Below are 15,867 nucleotides of genomic sequence, written 5' to 3'. Positions count from 1 at the left end.
ATATATGGTCAATTATATAATTGACCTTATAAGAAGGGGAATTTAGGGCATATATATATATATATATATAGGATATATTTAGGATATATATATATATATATATCTCCTAAATTCCCCTTCTTATAAGGTCAATAATATATATATTATTATATTCCTCTACCTGGAATCCCTTACCCCAAGGTACCCCTGATTTTGCAGACTTGCTGCACTTTCTGTACAGCAGTGCTTGTCACAGCCTCTCAGGGCTTCTAGCCAGAGATCCAAATGATGCCACCCGTTCTCCACTGAGCTCCAAGTCAGGAAAAGACGGAACTCAGTCTGTCAGGCAACCCACAGAGCGACCGTAGTGCTGCCAACCACGTTATCTTTGCTTCTCCATTTCTAGAAAGGAAGCTGGAAATTGGGCCGCTTTCTCTCAGCTGCCCTGTGCCACGCCAGGCATGGTGAAAAAACGGAGGGTAAAACATGAAATGTAGTACTGTGTTGGATATATTTTTTCTTCACTAGGCATTTGCTCGGTTGATATAGATCTTTGACTGTTATTTAGAACTCCTGTAAAATTATTTGAATCTTTCGGTGGTTGCTTGGTGTTTCCATGGGGAAATAAGGGTCTGAAGCTTTCTGTCTCACTACCTACTGATGCCGTCACCCAATCTGATGAATTATTTTGAAATAATATTGACAACATTAAATATTTAGAAAATAAAATTTTGGAATTCAATATAATTCTCACATCATGCAGCAAAATAATGTTTAGATGTTATTTTAAAAAATATTTAAAAAAAAAATACCTAAAAATATCTTAACCACTTTGGAATAGTGAAGTACTTAATGAAGAGTGAAATTATATAGAGTATTCAATAGAATTTGTATTTAAATGAAGGATCATATCTTTACCCAAATTTATTCTAATTTAGCAATAAAAGCTAAATTTTGGCTGGATGTGGTTGCACATGTCTGTAATCCCAACCCTTTAGGAGGCCAGGGCGAGAGCGTCCCTTGAGCCAGGAATTGGAGGTCAGTCCGGGCAACATAGAGAGACTACATCTCTACAAAAGGTTTTTTTTAATTAGCTGGGCAGGGCAGCACACACCTGTGCTGCCAGCTAGTAGGGAGGCTGAGGTAGGAGTATTGCTTGATCCTGGGAGGTTAAGCCTGCAGCGATCCATGATTGTGCCACTGCACTCCCACCTGGGCAACAGAGTGAAACCCTGTCTCAAAACAAACTAAACTTGTTATAATGACTGTTGTTTTTATGCATAGTCTTAATCAAATGATTCACGAGTTCCACATGTACCTAAACATACTGTTTTCTTTTATTGTATACATACATACATATACATCTATATATATATGTATATATATATATTTTTTTTAATTGTACTTTAGGTTCTGGGGTACATGTGCAGATCATGTAGGATTGTTGCAGAGGTACACACATGGAAATGTAGTTTGCTGCCTCCTTTGCCCCATCACCTATATCTGGCATTTATCCCCATGTTATCCCTCCCCAACCTCCGTATCCCCCACTGTCCATACCCTAGTCCACACCAACAGACCCCAGTGTGTGATGCTCTCCTGCCTGTGTCCATGTGTTCTCATTGGTCAACATCCGCCTATGAGTGAGGACATGCGGTGTTTGATTTTCTGTTCTTTTATCAGTTTGCTGAGAATTATGGTTTCCAGATTCATCCATGTCCCTACAAAGGACACAAACTCATGGTTTTTTATGGCTGCATAGTATTCCATGGTGTATATGTGCCACATTTTCCTTGTTCAGTCTATCATCAGTGGGCATTTGGGTTGGTTCCGGGTCTTTGCTATTGTAAACAGTGCTGCAGTGAAAATACTTGTGCACGTGTCTTTATAATAGAATGATTTATAATCCTTTGGCTACATACCCAGTAATGGGATTGCTGGGTCAAATGGAATTTCTATTTCTAGGTCCTTGAGGAATTGCCACACTGTCTTCCACAATGGTTAAACTAATTTACACTCCCACCAACAGTGTAAAAGTGTTACATTGTTTTCTTCTTATGGAATCGTTTAAAACATATGTGAGAAAATGTGTGTTTATATGCACACTTTTCAGCTGCAAATAATAGAATCACCAATTGAATGTATTTAAACCACAGTAAACAAACTATAATAAATATAACAGAATGTCCAGAATTGGGATATTGCACCTAAATTGGTTGATTTTCTGACCCAACAATAAGGTAGCAGGTCCAGGTACTTGACAAATCTATTCTGTTCCATACATGCTGTTGTCTCTATCCTTGGATTATAACATTTGAAATCTGGACATATAAATTTTCAGGGTAAAATAGATATGTTCTTTATTAGCATACTGTAATGTTTCCCAGAAGCACTCCTGTGGACTTCCTCACATCTCATTACACTGAATTGGGTCCCAAGCCCTCTGTTAAGCAACTTCCTGGGAAAAGGAAAAAAGAAATGCTTTAGTTTAGTTACACAAATTATATAGGGTGAAATGAATGATGAAGTGACAGCCACTCTGTCCAATAAGCAAAAGAGTTTTTGAGAAACTATTGTGTGACGGTGCAAGTCCCAACAGGAGAAAAATTTCTTCATGAAATTCAAGAGATAAATCAATGCACATGAACAAAGAAACCGCTATGCTTTTTAGTTCAGTGATAATCACTTCATTGTTTGAAATGCAAGTAATTTTATCAAGTATCTTATGTATAGATCTTAGTAAATATCGTCCCTGTTGTTATCCATGGGAATGAGTGAAGGCTTTCTTTTCTCTAAATGTATATATTTTTCTCATCATGCTGTTAGTTGTGATCTGGCATAAAAGCAGTCATAAGGAACAAGTTTTTAGTAAATTTTGACCTCTTAATAATGAGAGAGAGAAAACCAAAGATTATCATCCTTACACTGGAAAAGACATCTTTGATTTTCATCAACGAGAATGCACATTTATTTGAATGTATTTAAGGTGTCTTAATTCCTTTGAAGATCACATCTTAAGTCATGATCACTGAATAACTAAAAATGTCTAGAATACATTTTTATCTGTTTATTTCCTCAGAAACTACACAATATTTTAACAATATTTCTCTCCGTTACAGTGAGCCAAGGAGGTGTTGCACTGGTCTCTGACATGTGTCCAGACCCTGGGATTCCAGAAAATGGTAGAAGAGCAGGTTCTGACTTCAGGTAAGAGATATAATACTTGTGGAAAGAGCATGTTATTTTTAAGACATATAATTTCAGTTTGCAGTTTAGTTTAACTCTTTTGTTCTTTTGATGTAAAGGCAAAACTTCTCAATCATTATGAAACTACATTATTTGTAGAATTCTAAAACATATCATTCTGAAAAATTTCAGGTACTCTGTAGTTGATATCTTATACTCTAGGAACAAATAATAAAAATTTAACTCTAAATGTGTATAATCAAAATTTGTCTTCAGAGTCTTTGTTTTTTGCTTATAATCTGTTAAAATTTCTGTATTAGTCCCTTCTCACGCTACTAATAAAGACATACCTGAGACTGCGTAATTTATAAAGAAAGGAGGTTTAATTGACTCATAGTTCAACAGGGCTGAGGAAGTCTCAGGAAAGTTAAAATCATGACGGAAGGGGAAGCAAACACATCCTTCTTCACATGGTGGCAGGAAGAAGAAGGATAAGCAAAGTACAGGAAAAGCTCCTTGTAAAACCGTCAGGTCTCATGAGAACTAACCCACTATCATAAGAACAGTGTGAGGGTAACTGCCCCCACGGTTCAATTTCCTCTCAACAGTCCCTCCCATGACGTGGGAATTATGGGAACTACAATTCAAGGTGAGATTTGGGTGGGGACACAGCCAAACTATATCAATGTCATATTCTAATTCTTTTAATGTTTAAAGATAGAGAGGGAAATATTTAATTATTATCTTACAGTTATTTCACTAAAAACTTTAGGAATGATTAATGACAGTAGCAGCCAATAAGTTTATTCAGAAAATGTGAATCATGTTACCAGGATTGTGGTGAACTAAATACTGATTTTCTGTTGCTACATTATGAATTCAGTAGTGATTATAATATTCCTATTACTTTAGATTTTACATTTATTTCAGTTCAGAAACGTAACATTTTCCATCTTCCATGACCGATACTATTATTAGAAGCAGCTGCAAACTAAAAGAGTAAAGAGAAAGAAGATATGTGTTTTTCCTTCTTACAATGTCACAATTTTTGAAAAAAAATTCAAAAAAGGTTCAAAGAGCTAAGGCTACTGATGAAGTAGCCTATAAATGGAAGAAAGGCACTGATACTATTAGAGAGAAAAAAAAGATTGTTATTAGTAAAATTGGAGTAACAATGGTAGTTTTTAAAAGAAATAGAGAAATAATAAAATTGTAGTGTCTATGGTGAAGTTGGTAAAATGACATATTATTTTACAACAAAAGTATACAAAGTATAGATGTGAAGGAATCAAGTGTTGAAATCGATGCAGATTAACTATTACACATCCTGACTAATATATTAAGTTTGTGGTTTCACTGAAGTCCCTTTGAGGCAAAGCTTGGGATGAAAATTCTTATTGAAGTGATTTGTTGGATAAGTACTCTTTGGAGGAGGGGAGTAGAGGAAGTGGAATAGAATTGGAGTAAAAATTCTAAGCAGAAAGATGCTTTTAACTGGAGGCACTTCAGTCTGTTCCCATGGGGAGTTCTGGGGCACAAATGATACTGACAAGAAGGCCCCACCTTTTGTACCCACTTTGCTGCCTGTGTTTCAATGGCTTCCTTCCTTTGGCTCAAGGGAGCTCTGCAGAGGAAAAGTTGGTTGAGAAGAGTCATTAGCAATTCAGTGAGTGTGGTCCATGGATGCGCCAGCTGGTAGCAGGTGTCTAGGGGACACTTGCCAGCATCTGCCCCAGCCAGGACTTGGTCAATAAGAGCAGCTAACAGGATACTTGTTTCCAGTATCATGTTATAAAATAGTGTTCATTTGAAGTCATTCAGGAATCTTATCTCTTTTGAAAACAAAGCAACTAGATAAAATTGCACATTCTTCCAAGGGGTTTTCCATTTTCTGTGTATTCCTTCCTTGTGTCAATGGTCACCTCTTTCATGTCCCACTTATTGAGGATAAACCTTCTTCCTGCTTCCCTTCCCTTTCCTTTTGTGTCCCTTTAATGAGAGTTGACAACAATGCATCATCAAGATGTGCTCACACATCTGTTTTCTCACCTGTCTTAAGGGGATCCAGAATAGAGAATGTCTTATCTTTGCATCCTGAGTGACTAAAACTGCATGGCACAAAGAAACTTCATCTATTTATCAAATGCACTTTGTATATGAGGGTAACTGTACATCTTATATTCTGTCATCCCAGAAATCTAGAAACTTCTTTAGTCTATTTTGCAGAGCTCTATTTTAAAAACAAAGCAAATTAACTCAAATCTGAGAATACCAAATTCTTCAAATTGCATTCCATGTTTTTTAAAAATGCCAGAGAAAATGCTTAAGCTTTAAAAGTTGGCAAGAAAGTTCTGAATATTTAGGCCAATATCTATTTAGCACAAGGGCAATAATGAAATTTTGAACCATATCTTAGGTGAGTATGCCAATCTTCACTCCACTTCATTCTCATATCAGACTTATTTCTGATGAAGAGGTTTAAATTCAGGATAGACATTAACTCTGAGGGCCGCGTTGATCTGGCTGGGGTATAGTAAGGGGAATCTAGATGGTGCAGACTTACGGCCCATTAGGAATGGAATGTAGATAAGGTTTCTATAGAATCTGATCTCAGAAGAGAATTTCAACCTGTCACTTTCCCAGTTTCTTGGGAAATCACTGTGTTGTTTATATGTCTCTAAGTTTGTAGCAATAGCAATCAATATTATAACACCTGGGAAAATGATTTGAAAGATTAAATTTTCTCTTAAATACAAATGTGAAATATTATTTGTATCATCTATAGTGTGTGTATATGTATAAAAATACACACATAACTGGGATAAGCTAAATCTAGTAGCTTTTTTGATAGATTTCTTTAAACTTCTCCCTACGTGATTTTGTTATTTACAAATAAAGACTTAATTTTTGCTTTCCAGTCTGAATGTCTTTTATTCTTTTTCTTGTTTAAATGCACTTGTTAGGAACTATTTTACAAGGTTGAATAGAAATGGTGAGATGTTGCTCCTTTTTTTCTTGAGCTTAGGTGGAAAGTGTTCTGGCTTTCATTATAACTATGATATTCCTTGTTGGTTTTTCATGGATTCCCTTTATCAGGTTGAGGAAGTATCCTTCTATTTGTAATTTTTTGAGATGTGTGTGTGTGTGTTTAATCAGACATGAATTTGGAATTTTTCAAAAGCATTTTCTACATCTTTTGGGATGATCTTTTTTTGCTTGTATGGTTTGTTTATATGAGAAATTAATTGATTTGACAATTTAAAAACATTCTGGAATAAAATTAATTTGTAATGATGTATTTTTCTTTTTATATATTGTTGAATTTGACTTGTTAAAATGTTGTTTAGTTTTTTGCAGGTATGTTTATGAGTGATCATAAGCTGTAGTGTTTTCTTGTTAAGGATTTGTTGTTCCTGTCAGAGTAATAATGGTCTCAAAATTAATTGGAAAATGTTTTCTCTTCTGGAATATCCTAGAAGTGTTTGTGTATAACTGTTAATGCCTCATTGCTAAATGTTGGGAATAATTCCAGGGAAGCTACCTGGAATTAATTTTTCTTATTAGCAGGTTTTTAATTACAGATTCAACTTCTTTTATACTTACAGGCTTATGTAGATTATCTACTTCTACTTCAGTGATCTTTGATAGTGTGTATCTTTCAAGGAATTTTACAATTTAAGTTGTTGAATTTGTTGGCTTAAAATTATTCTGTTTCCTTTATTATCCTTTAAATGAGCAGTAATGTCATAGCTCAAATTCTTGATATTCATATTATTTAAAAAATGTTACTTGGTCCATGTGGCTATTAGCATGTCAACATTATTGATCTTCTCAAAAAATACAATTTACTTTCATTTATATTTCTGTATTGTTTGGTTTGTCTTCAATTTCATTGATTTCTGCTCTGATCTTTTGTTAATTTATTTCCTCTGTTTACTATGGGATCCATTTGTTCTTTTTCTAGTCTCTTAAGTTTGAAACTGAGATCAGTGATTTAAAACTGTTATTCTTTCTGAATGTGGGTGTTCAGTGCTATCAGTTTTCCTTTAAAGAATGCTTTGGCTGCATCTCTTCAATTTTGATATGCTGTGTTTTTATTTTCATGCAGCTTGAAATACATTCTATTTTCCCTTGTGATTGCTTTTTTTGTTCCATGATTTAATTAAGTTTTCTATTTTGTTTCCACATACCTGGATGTTTTCCAAGGATCTGCATGGTTAGAGACTATAAATGACTTGAACTTTTAAAAATGTATTTATAATTGATTTATGGCCAAGAATATGCTCTATCTTGGTAAATGTTCCAAGACCACTTGAACACATATTTTGGTGCTTTTGAGTGAAGTATTCCATAAATGTCAGTTAGGTCAAGTTGATTGACTGTGCTGTTCAAGGCTTTGAGATCCTCACTGAATTTTCTCATCACTTGCCAAATCTGTTATTGAGAGCAATGTATCTAAATCATCTATTTAAATTGTGAATTTGTCTATTTCTCATTGCAGTTTTATCAGTTTTTGCTTCATGTATTTTGAAGCTCTGTTTTTAGGTACACAAATGTTTAAAATTGCCATGTATTTTTGTTGGATTAATACCTTTTATGCAATGAATTACTTTCTTTATTCTGAGTAATTTTTTTTACTCTGAAATCAAGTTTGTCTTACATTTGCATAGCCATTTTAGCTTTCTTTGAATTATTATTAGTTTATAATATTTTATATGGATTGTTATGTATGCTTCTGTATACAATTTGTTGCATAATATCGTTTTAATTAAATATTTTTTAAAGTCCAGTTTTATAACTAGCTGAAAAAGAAATTAGTATTTTAATACTCATTTCAAATAACTGAGCATAGTCTTTGAGACTATAACAAAAATTGGCAAATAATATAATCTTAAATTTTAGAATGTGATTTAGATATGGGCTTATGAAAATAAACATTTAGTATTTTCTCCCATCAAAATCTATTGGTTGAGCTTCTGTCTTAAATTAACATATTTGTATATGCATGACTTTTGTACCTCATACATTGGCCATTTGAAAAATAATGATTCATTGAGCTAAAAGTTCTTTCAAATATTTATACATTGTACTATACAGTATTTTCAAAAAATACATTTGTTGATATAAAAAGGTATTTTATTAGAAAGATCTTTAAGCATTGAAAAACAATCTCATGATGATAGATACAAGTTTTTGAAAATTTTCTAATTTTCATTAGAAAACTTTAACTTTGTCATGACCCTGAATTTTGTCAGTCAATTTCTTTGAAGTAAAAGACTCAATTTTTAAAATTGTCTGACAAATACTCAAATCTTAGCAGTGATAGTTTGTCTATCATTCTTTAAATAAAGATGTGTTCAATGGAAAACCCAGCAGCCAGCTGAGCTCAAAACACAATTATGTAGATGTTTGTACCTCTAGATCTCCCTCACGCTTCACTATGCCCTAGGGATGTATTACATATTCAGATGTTATGATTTGTTAAAACAGTCATTTTCCCTGCACCCTCAAGGACTTTCTTAAGTAACACTGGACCTTTTTTCTGTTATTACATGGTACTGTTGCTTGATTGGTGTAAAATTGCCATCAGTTTTTCCCACCATTGTTTTTGCACTGTCTGTGGAAATGGCTACACAGTGAAACAGGCACTTAACACATTCGTAGTATTAGAAAATAAGTTTGACCTTACAGACCTTCTGAAATTGCACCTCTCCAGGGATCTGTGGGGCATGCCTTAAAATGAGATGCATTACGTGTGCAACCGGATTCTACTGAGTGTAAAATTTATTGTAGTTGAAAGAACATATGAAGAAAGAAACATTATATTAATTTATTTGCTACATTGCAACAAAAGTTACGTTGAATTGAACTGAATTGAATTGATGTCATCTATTCTGTACTGGTAATTTAGGATTGTGTAGTGATCACGGGCATCTGATGTACATGACCTATATTTACTTATGAATCTGCATGATCTATATTTGTTTTATTTTATTTATTTATTTTTATTTTTATTATTAGTTTTTTTGTTTTTGAGACAGAGTCTAGCTCTGTTGCCCAGGCTGGAGTGCAGTGGTGCAATCTCTGCTCACTGCAACCTCCACCTCCCGGGTTCAAGCAATTCTCCTGCCGCAGTTTCTCTAGTAGCTGGGATTATAGGCATTCACCACCATGCCCAGCTAATTTTTGTATTTTTAGTAGAGATGGGGTTTCACTGTGTTGGCTAGGCTATTCTCGAACTCCTGACCTTGTGATCCTCACATCTCGGCCTCCCAATATTTTATTTTTTATAGAGACAGTTTGTCATTGATCACTCAGTCTGGAGTACAGTAATAGGATCATAGCTCACTGTAACCTTGAACTCCAGGGCTCAAATAATCCTCACACTTTCGTTTTCTGTGTCGCTGAGAGTACAAGCATGTGCCACTGACCCAACTAATTTGTTAAAAAATTTTTGTAGAGACATGGTCTTGCTATGTTGCCTAGGCTGGTTTCAAACTCCTGGCCTCAATCAGTTCTCCCTCCTTGGCATTCCAAAGTGCTGGAATTACTGACACTGTGCCCAGCCCATATATTGATTTATTGATTATATCTACTATTATTTTTTATGGGACAGTAGAACCCATGTGTATTCATACGGAAACTGCTGGACTACAGCCAAATAAGGATGGCTTATGACACTTAGATGAAATGACACGTGGTGTCCCTCACGTAGAATCAGTTCATTATAAAAGTTGATGTTTTAAGAGGAGGGAAGATACCTTTTAATAGTCTCTTGTGACTCACTTTAACGTAAGGTAATTCTGTTTTTCTCTAAATTCTTATAATCAAAACTAAGATGAATATATAATCAAAACTAACAACTGGCATGGCCAAGACGGGTAAATGAGTTTACTTGCAGTGCAGCTCTTGTAAATATGTAACTTGGGGCTGTTTTTGTTTAAAAGAGTTCACTTTATTAGATTGGTAAAATATTCATCATCTGTTTTTGTTCATAGAATTATTCTGGTTTCTTGAGAAATCCCTTGTCCATAGACAATCTAAATATTAATTCCATCATAATCTATAAAATACCCAAAGAAAATAAAGCATAAAATACAAAGCTTGTTTATTTAAATTCAAGTCAATTTGGGGACAGTTTGCTGACAGTATTCTTCAACATGGACCACCATCTAAAAGACAAAGTGTATTCATTACAACTGAATCTTTATGCATAAATTGACGGAAGTATTCGAACACCCATATCTGAGGGAGAGAGCTTAGATATGGATTGAGGATTTATGGGTGGCTGCTGGCATCTATTAGTTCATCTATTTTTCTTTGCTAACAGGATATGTAACTTAAGTCCAGGCAGATGTAACTATCCTCATTTTTATGAGTAGAAGCGTTGAAATTCAGAATGCTAACCTAGCAAAGTGCTTTATGTAGTCAGAGTCAGAGCTGGGAATTTAAGCTGGATCCTACTGACCTCAAAGCTCCTGTTGACCTTGATAGTTTGTAACACAGATAATTATAATATGCAGACTTCACAAAGTAGCCATTGAGGAGTCAAGATATGGTTGAAATCTATCCTTGAACTCAGCCTTCTAAGCCGTGCACCACAGCCTGAGTTGTATATGCTGAGCAAAAGGACAGTCTTGCTTTAACTGATCTCTGCAAGGGGTGTGTCATGTTATAACTGTCGCCACGGATCTACTTAGACTGGCATCGGCCAGATGCACACTGCCAGACACTATACATTTTATATCTATAAATACATACATACATACATACATATATATATACTTCAAGTCCTGACTTCTGCCCTTTTAAGAACATTTCAAAGATGCTGAAACTGAGCTTAGGGAGCTCCCTGAATTCTCTGAAACTTGAGCTTCTCAACTGCTTTCCTATCCCTTTTATCTTTTCTTTCACAGTGTGACCCGCTCCATGACTGTCCATAAAGAGCTCCACGTGGCCACAGCCCTGGTTCTGCGTGAGCTGCAATTTCTGTCTTGACGCTCCCTCCTCTGCAGGTGGCAGCTGCCCACTTCAGTGTCCTCTCCTTCCTTTACTTCTTCTTATTTTTTTTTTAATTTATTTTTTGAGACAGAGTCTCACTCTGTCCCAAGCTGGAGTGCAGTGTCATGATCTTGGCTCACTGCAACCTCCACTACCCGTGTTCAAGTGATTCTCCTGCCTCTGCCTCCCCTGTGGCTGGGATTACAGGCACATACCACTACACATGGCTAATTTTTAAAATTAGTTATTTTTTTATTGTACTTTAAGTGCTGGGGTACATGTGCAGAACATGCATGTTTATTACATAGGTGTACATGTGCCATGGTGTTGGCTGCAACCACAGTCTGTCATCTACATTAGGTATTTCTCCTAATGCTATCCCTCCCCTAACCCCCACCCTCCAACAGTCCCTGGTGTATGATGTTCCCCTCCCTGTGTCCATGTGTTCTTATTTTTCAACTATCATTTATGAGTAAGAACATGCAGTGTTTGGTTGTCTGTTCTTGCATTAGTTTGCTGAGAATGATTGATTTCCAGTTTCATCCATGTTCCTGCAAAGGACATGAACTCATCCTTTTTTATGACTGCATAGTATTCCATGATGTATATTTTTAGTAGAGATAGAGTTTCACCACATTTGCCAGGCTGGTCTCGAACTCCTGATCTCAGGTGATCCACCTGCCTTGGCTTTCCAAAGTGCTGGGATTACAGGCATGAGCCACCACACCCAGCCACTTCTTTTACTTCTTAAGTCATGTTATTCCTCAAGTATGGTCTCCTTTCTGCCACACCAACTATACCCATGCTGACTCTTCTCAGTTGAGAGTCCTCCCACAAACCAGTATTGACGGATAATGGAGAAACAAAGGTGGGGCTTTAATAGGCAAAACTGACAAATACGGAATGGTTCTCCCTATAATTTTTCGTTCTTTTCATAAATAGAACATACAGTCATGCACTTCCTAACAGTGGACTCCATGTATGATGGTTTTCCCCTAAGATTATAATGGAACTGAAAAATGTCCTTTGCCTAGTAAGCTTCTTTGCCCTGCTCACTCCCAGCACAGAGCGCTACTCACACATTTGTGGCAATCCTGATGTAAGATGCTGCCAGTCACATAAAAGGCTAGCACATGCTTGATAATGAGAATGAATGACTGGCTTACTAGTTCATCCATGTACAATGGGATACTTTCTACTGTTATTTTAGAGTGTACTTTGTCTACTTATAAAACACAAAAGTTAACTGTGAACAGCCCCAGGCAGATCCTTCAGGTGCTATCCAGAAGAAGGCACTGCGATCATTGGACATGACAGTTTTATTCATGCGTGTTGCTGCCCTTGAAGAGCTTCCAGTGAGACAGGATGTGGAGGTGGAAGACAGTGATATTGATGGTCCCGACCCTGTCCAGACCTAGGCTAGTGTGTGTGCTCATGTCTTACTTTATAATAAAAAGGTTTAAAAAGTAAAAAGAAAAATAGAGTCAAAGAAACACAAGACAGAAAAAAAAACACAATAAAAATAGAAAAAAAGCTTATAGAATAAAAATATAAAGAAAAAATACTTTTGTACAATTGTACTATGTGTTTGGGTCTTAAACTATTATTACAAGAGTCAGAAGACAAAAAGGGTAACAAGGTAAAAATGTTACAGTATTTAAGGTGAATTTATTATTGAAGAAAGAAAACATTAATAAATGTATTGTGGCCCAAGGATACAGTGTTACTAAGGTCTTCAGGAGGGGACAGCCACGTCTTAGGACTTCACATCCACTCAGCACATACTCACTGACTCACACAGAGCAACTTCCAGGCCTGCCAGCTCCATGTACAGGCAGTACCCAATATGAAGGAGCCGTCTTCTTTCATACCATATTTTCTCTGCTCCTTTTCTGTTTAGATAGACACAAACACTTACCATTGTGTTACAATTGCCTACAGTACTCAGTGCGGTAACATGCTATACGTGTTCATAGTCTTGGAGCACTGGAAGGGATGGGGTTTCACCACGTTGGCCAGGCTGGTCTACAGTGAAAAATAAACATGGAATCCTTGAGATAAAAATATGCTAAGACAAAGAATAGGTGTTATTAGCATGAATGGTATCATGCACATACCAAAGACATGAATTAACTATTTAGTTTTTAAGTGATAAATATCACTCTTCCAACCCCAAAATTCCCTTTAGAGCATAGGTCATGACTTTATACACCATAAAACCCAGGTGTGTAGCAGGCTACACGTCTAGGTGTGTGTAAGGACACTGTGATGTTCATACAACCACAATATTGTCTAATGATGCATCTCTCAGACTGCATCCTGTCCTTAAAAGACAAGTGACTTCCCCCTGCCCCATCTTCGTCCTCCCCCACCCACACAGTTAGCTTTTCTCTGTAGAACAAGGGGCTCTTGTCATTTCATAATTTCCACATTTCCTGGCATCTTTGAGTTTTACACGTGTGTTTATGTTACTATCATCTCGTTACACTTATGTGGTTTTGAAGGAAAGGGGAGAGGCCTTATTGATTTTATTTGTTTTGACTGGACCCAACACAAGGTAGAAGTCTCCTCTGTTAAGCAGATTAAATTGAGATCAGTCCCTGGGGACATATCGACATAAGCCCATTAATATTCTGCCAAACCAAATAAGATAACCACTGCTTGTCAGAGAATAGATTAACAATTAAAAACAAAGTCATGACCTATGCTCTAAAGAGAATTTGAGGGTGGGATGAGTGATATTTCGACTTAAAAACTAAATAGTTAATTTATGTCTTTGGTTTGTGCATGTTAACATTCACACTAATAACATCTGTTCTTTGTCTTAGCATATTTGTATCTTAAGGACCCCATGTTTTTTTTTCATTTATTTTGAACTATGTTTTATGAATTGCATGTCATTAAATGGAAGGAGAAACTAAATACATTAAGAAAAAAATTACATAATCAATGAGAAGCAGAAACAAATCCATAGCCCGTGTGTTTTGATAAACAACTGCTCATTTCTAATTAACACATTTAGTTGCCTTCATATCCTGTAGCACATTGATAGTTTTATTTATAGTTATTACAGTATTGCTGCAATGGTTTTATTATGTCTCCATGGTAGGTCAACTTCAGCGAGAGCAGCAGCACCTGTCTCTTGTTACATGAAAATGTAAAGAATTGAACTTACAGATCATGTAGAAGCCAGGGAATAAATCTGCTGTTCTTTTTTTTTTTTTTTTTTTCGTATTTGTGCTCTGGGGTACATGTGCACATCCTGCAGGATTGTTGTATAGGTGCATACATGCCATGGTGGTTTGCTGTTATCCCTCCCCATCCTCCCTGCCCCCATCGCTGTCCTCCCTCCCCTCCCATCCCCTCCACCCTCCCACCTAGCCCTGTGAGTGTTGTTCCCCTCCCTGTGTCCAAGTGTTCTCATCGTTCATCACTCGCCTATGAGTGAAAACGTGGTGTTTGGTTTTCTGTTCTTGTGTCAGTTTGCAGAGAATTATGGTTTCTAGGTTCATCCATGTCTCTACAAAGGACACGAACTCATCGTTCTTTATGGCTGCATAGTATTCCATGGTGTATATGTGCCACATTTTTTTGGTCCAGTCTATTATTGATGGGCATTTGGGTTGGTTCCAGGTCTTTGCTATTGCAAACAGTGCTGCAACGAACATACGTGTGCATGTGTCTTTATGATAGAATGATTTATAATCTTTTGGGTATATACCAAGTAATGGGATTGCAGTGTCAAATGGAATTTCTATTTCTTAATCCTTGAGGAAGCGTCACAGTGTCTCCCACAATGGTTGAACTAATTTACACTCCCCAACAGTGTAAAAGTATTCCTATTTCTCCACATCCTCTCCAGCATCTGTTGTCTCCAGATTTTTTAATGATTGCCCTTCTAACTGGTGTGAGATGGTATCTCAATGTAGTTTTGATTTGCATTTCTCTAATAACCAGTGATGATGAGCATTTTTTCATATGTTTGTTGGCCTCATATATGTCTTCTTTTGAAAAGCGTCTGTTCATATCCTTTGCCCACTTTTGAATGGGTTGTTTGTTTCCTGTAAGTCTGTTTTAGCTCTTTTTAGATTCTGGATATTAGCCCTTTGTCAGATAGGTAGATTCAAAAGTTTTTTTCCCATTCTGTTGGTTGCCAATTCACTCTAATGACTGTTCCTTCTGCTGTGCAGAAGCTGTGGAGTGTGATTAGGTCCCAATTGTCTATTTTGGCTTTTGTTGCCAATGCTTTTGGTGTTTTAGTCATGAAGTCCTTGCCTATGCCTATGTCCTGAATGGTTTTGCCTAGGTTTTCTTCTAGGGTTTCTATGGTGTTAGGTCTTTTGTTTAAGGCATGAGGATTTTTACAGAAAATGTTTAATTGTGGTAAAATGCACATAACATAAAACTTAGCATCCTGGCCATTTGGCATTAACACATTCACATGGTTGTACAACCATCACCATTATCCATCTCCAGAATTCTTTTCATCTTGCAAAACTGAAACTCCATACCCATAAAGCTGTAAGTTCCCATTCTCCTCTACCCACATCTCCTGGCAACCGCTATGGTACTTCCCGTCCCTGTCAACATGATCACTATAAAGAGAATATCCTAGATCACTCTCTCTCTAGGGCAGATACATGAACACTAACTCTCTCCTTTCTTTCAACACATTTCTGGTGAAGATGTAGGGGAAACAAA

At 36.3% G+C, this 15,867-nt stretch overlaps 1 protein-coding gene across 2 annotated transcripts in view; it reads left to right on the top strand.

Moving 5' to 3' along the window:
- The window catches only part of CSMD1 (CUB and Sushi multiple domains 1), a 2,101,842-nt gene that overhangs the window by 1,397,212 nt on the left and 688,763 nt on the right, over positions 1–15,867 (top strand). For both annotated transcript variants that reach the window (XM_032260320.1, XM_032260321.1), the window contains exon 8: positions 3,099–3,186. In XM_032260320.1, coding sequence (XP_032116211.1) covers positions 3,099–3,186 — 88 coding nt within the window. The remainder of the gene's footprint in view (positions 1–3,098; positions 3,187–15,867) is intronic.

The sequence above is a fragment of the Sapajus apella genome, unplaced genomic scaffold (assembly GCF_009761245.1).
Source record: "Sapajus apella isolate SASKATOON/1434 unplaced genomic scaffold, GSC_monkey_1.0 scaffold116, whole genome shotgun sequence".
NCBI classification, from domain to species: Eukaryota; Metazoa; Chordata; class Mammalia; order Primates; family Cebidae; genus Sapajus; species Sapajus apella.
Note: the sequence above shows the minus strand (reverse complement) of the source record. Positions and strands in the feature narration are given on the sequence as shown.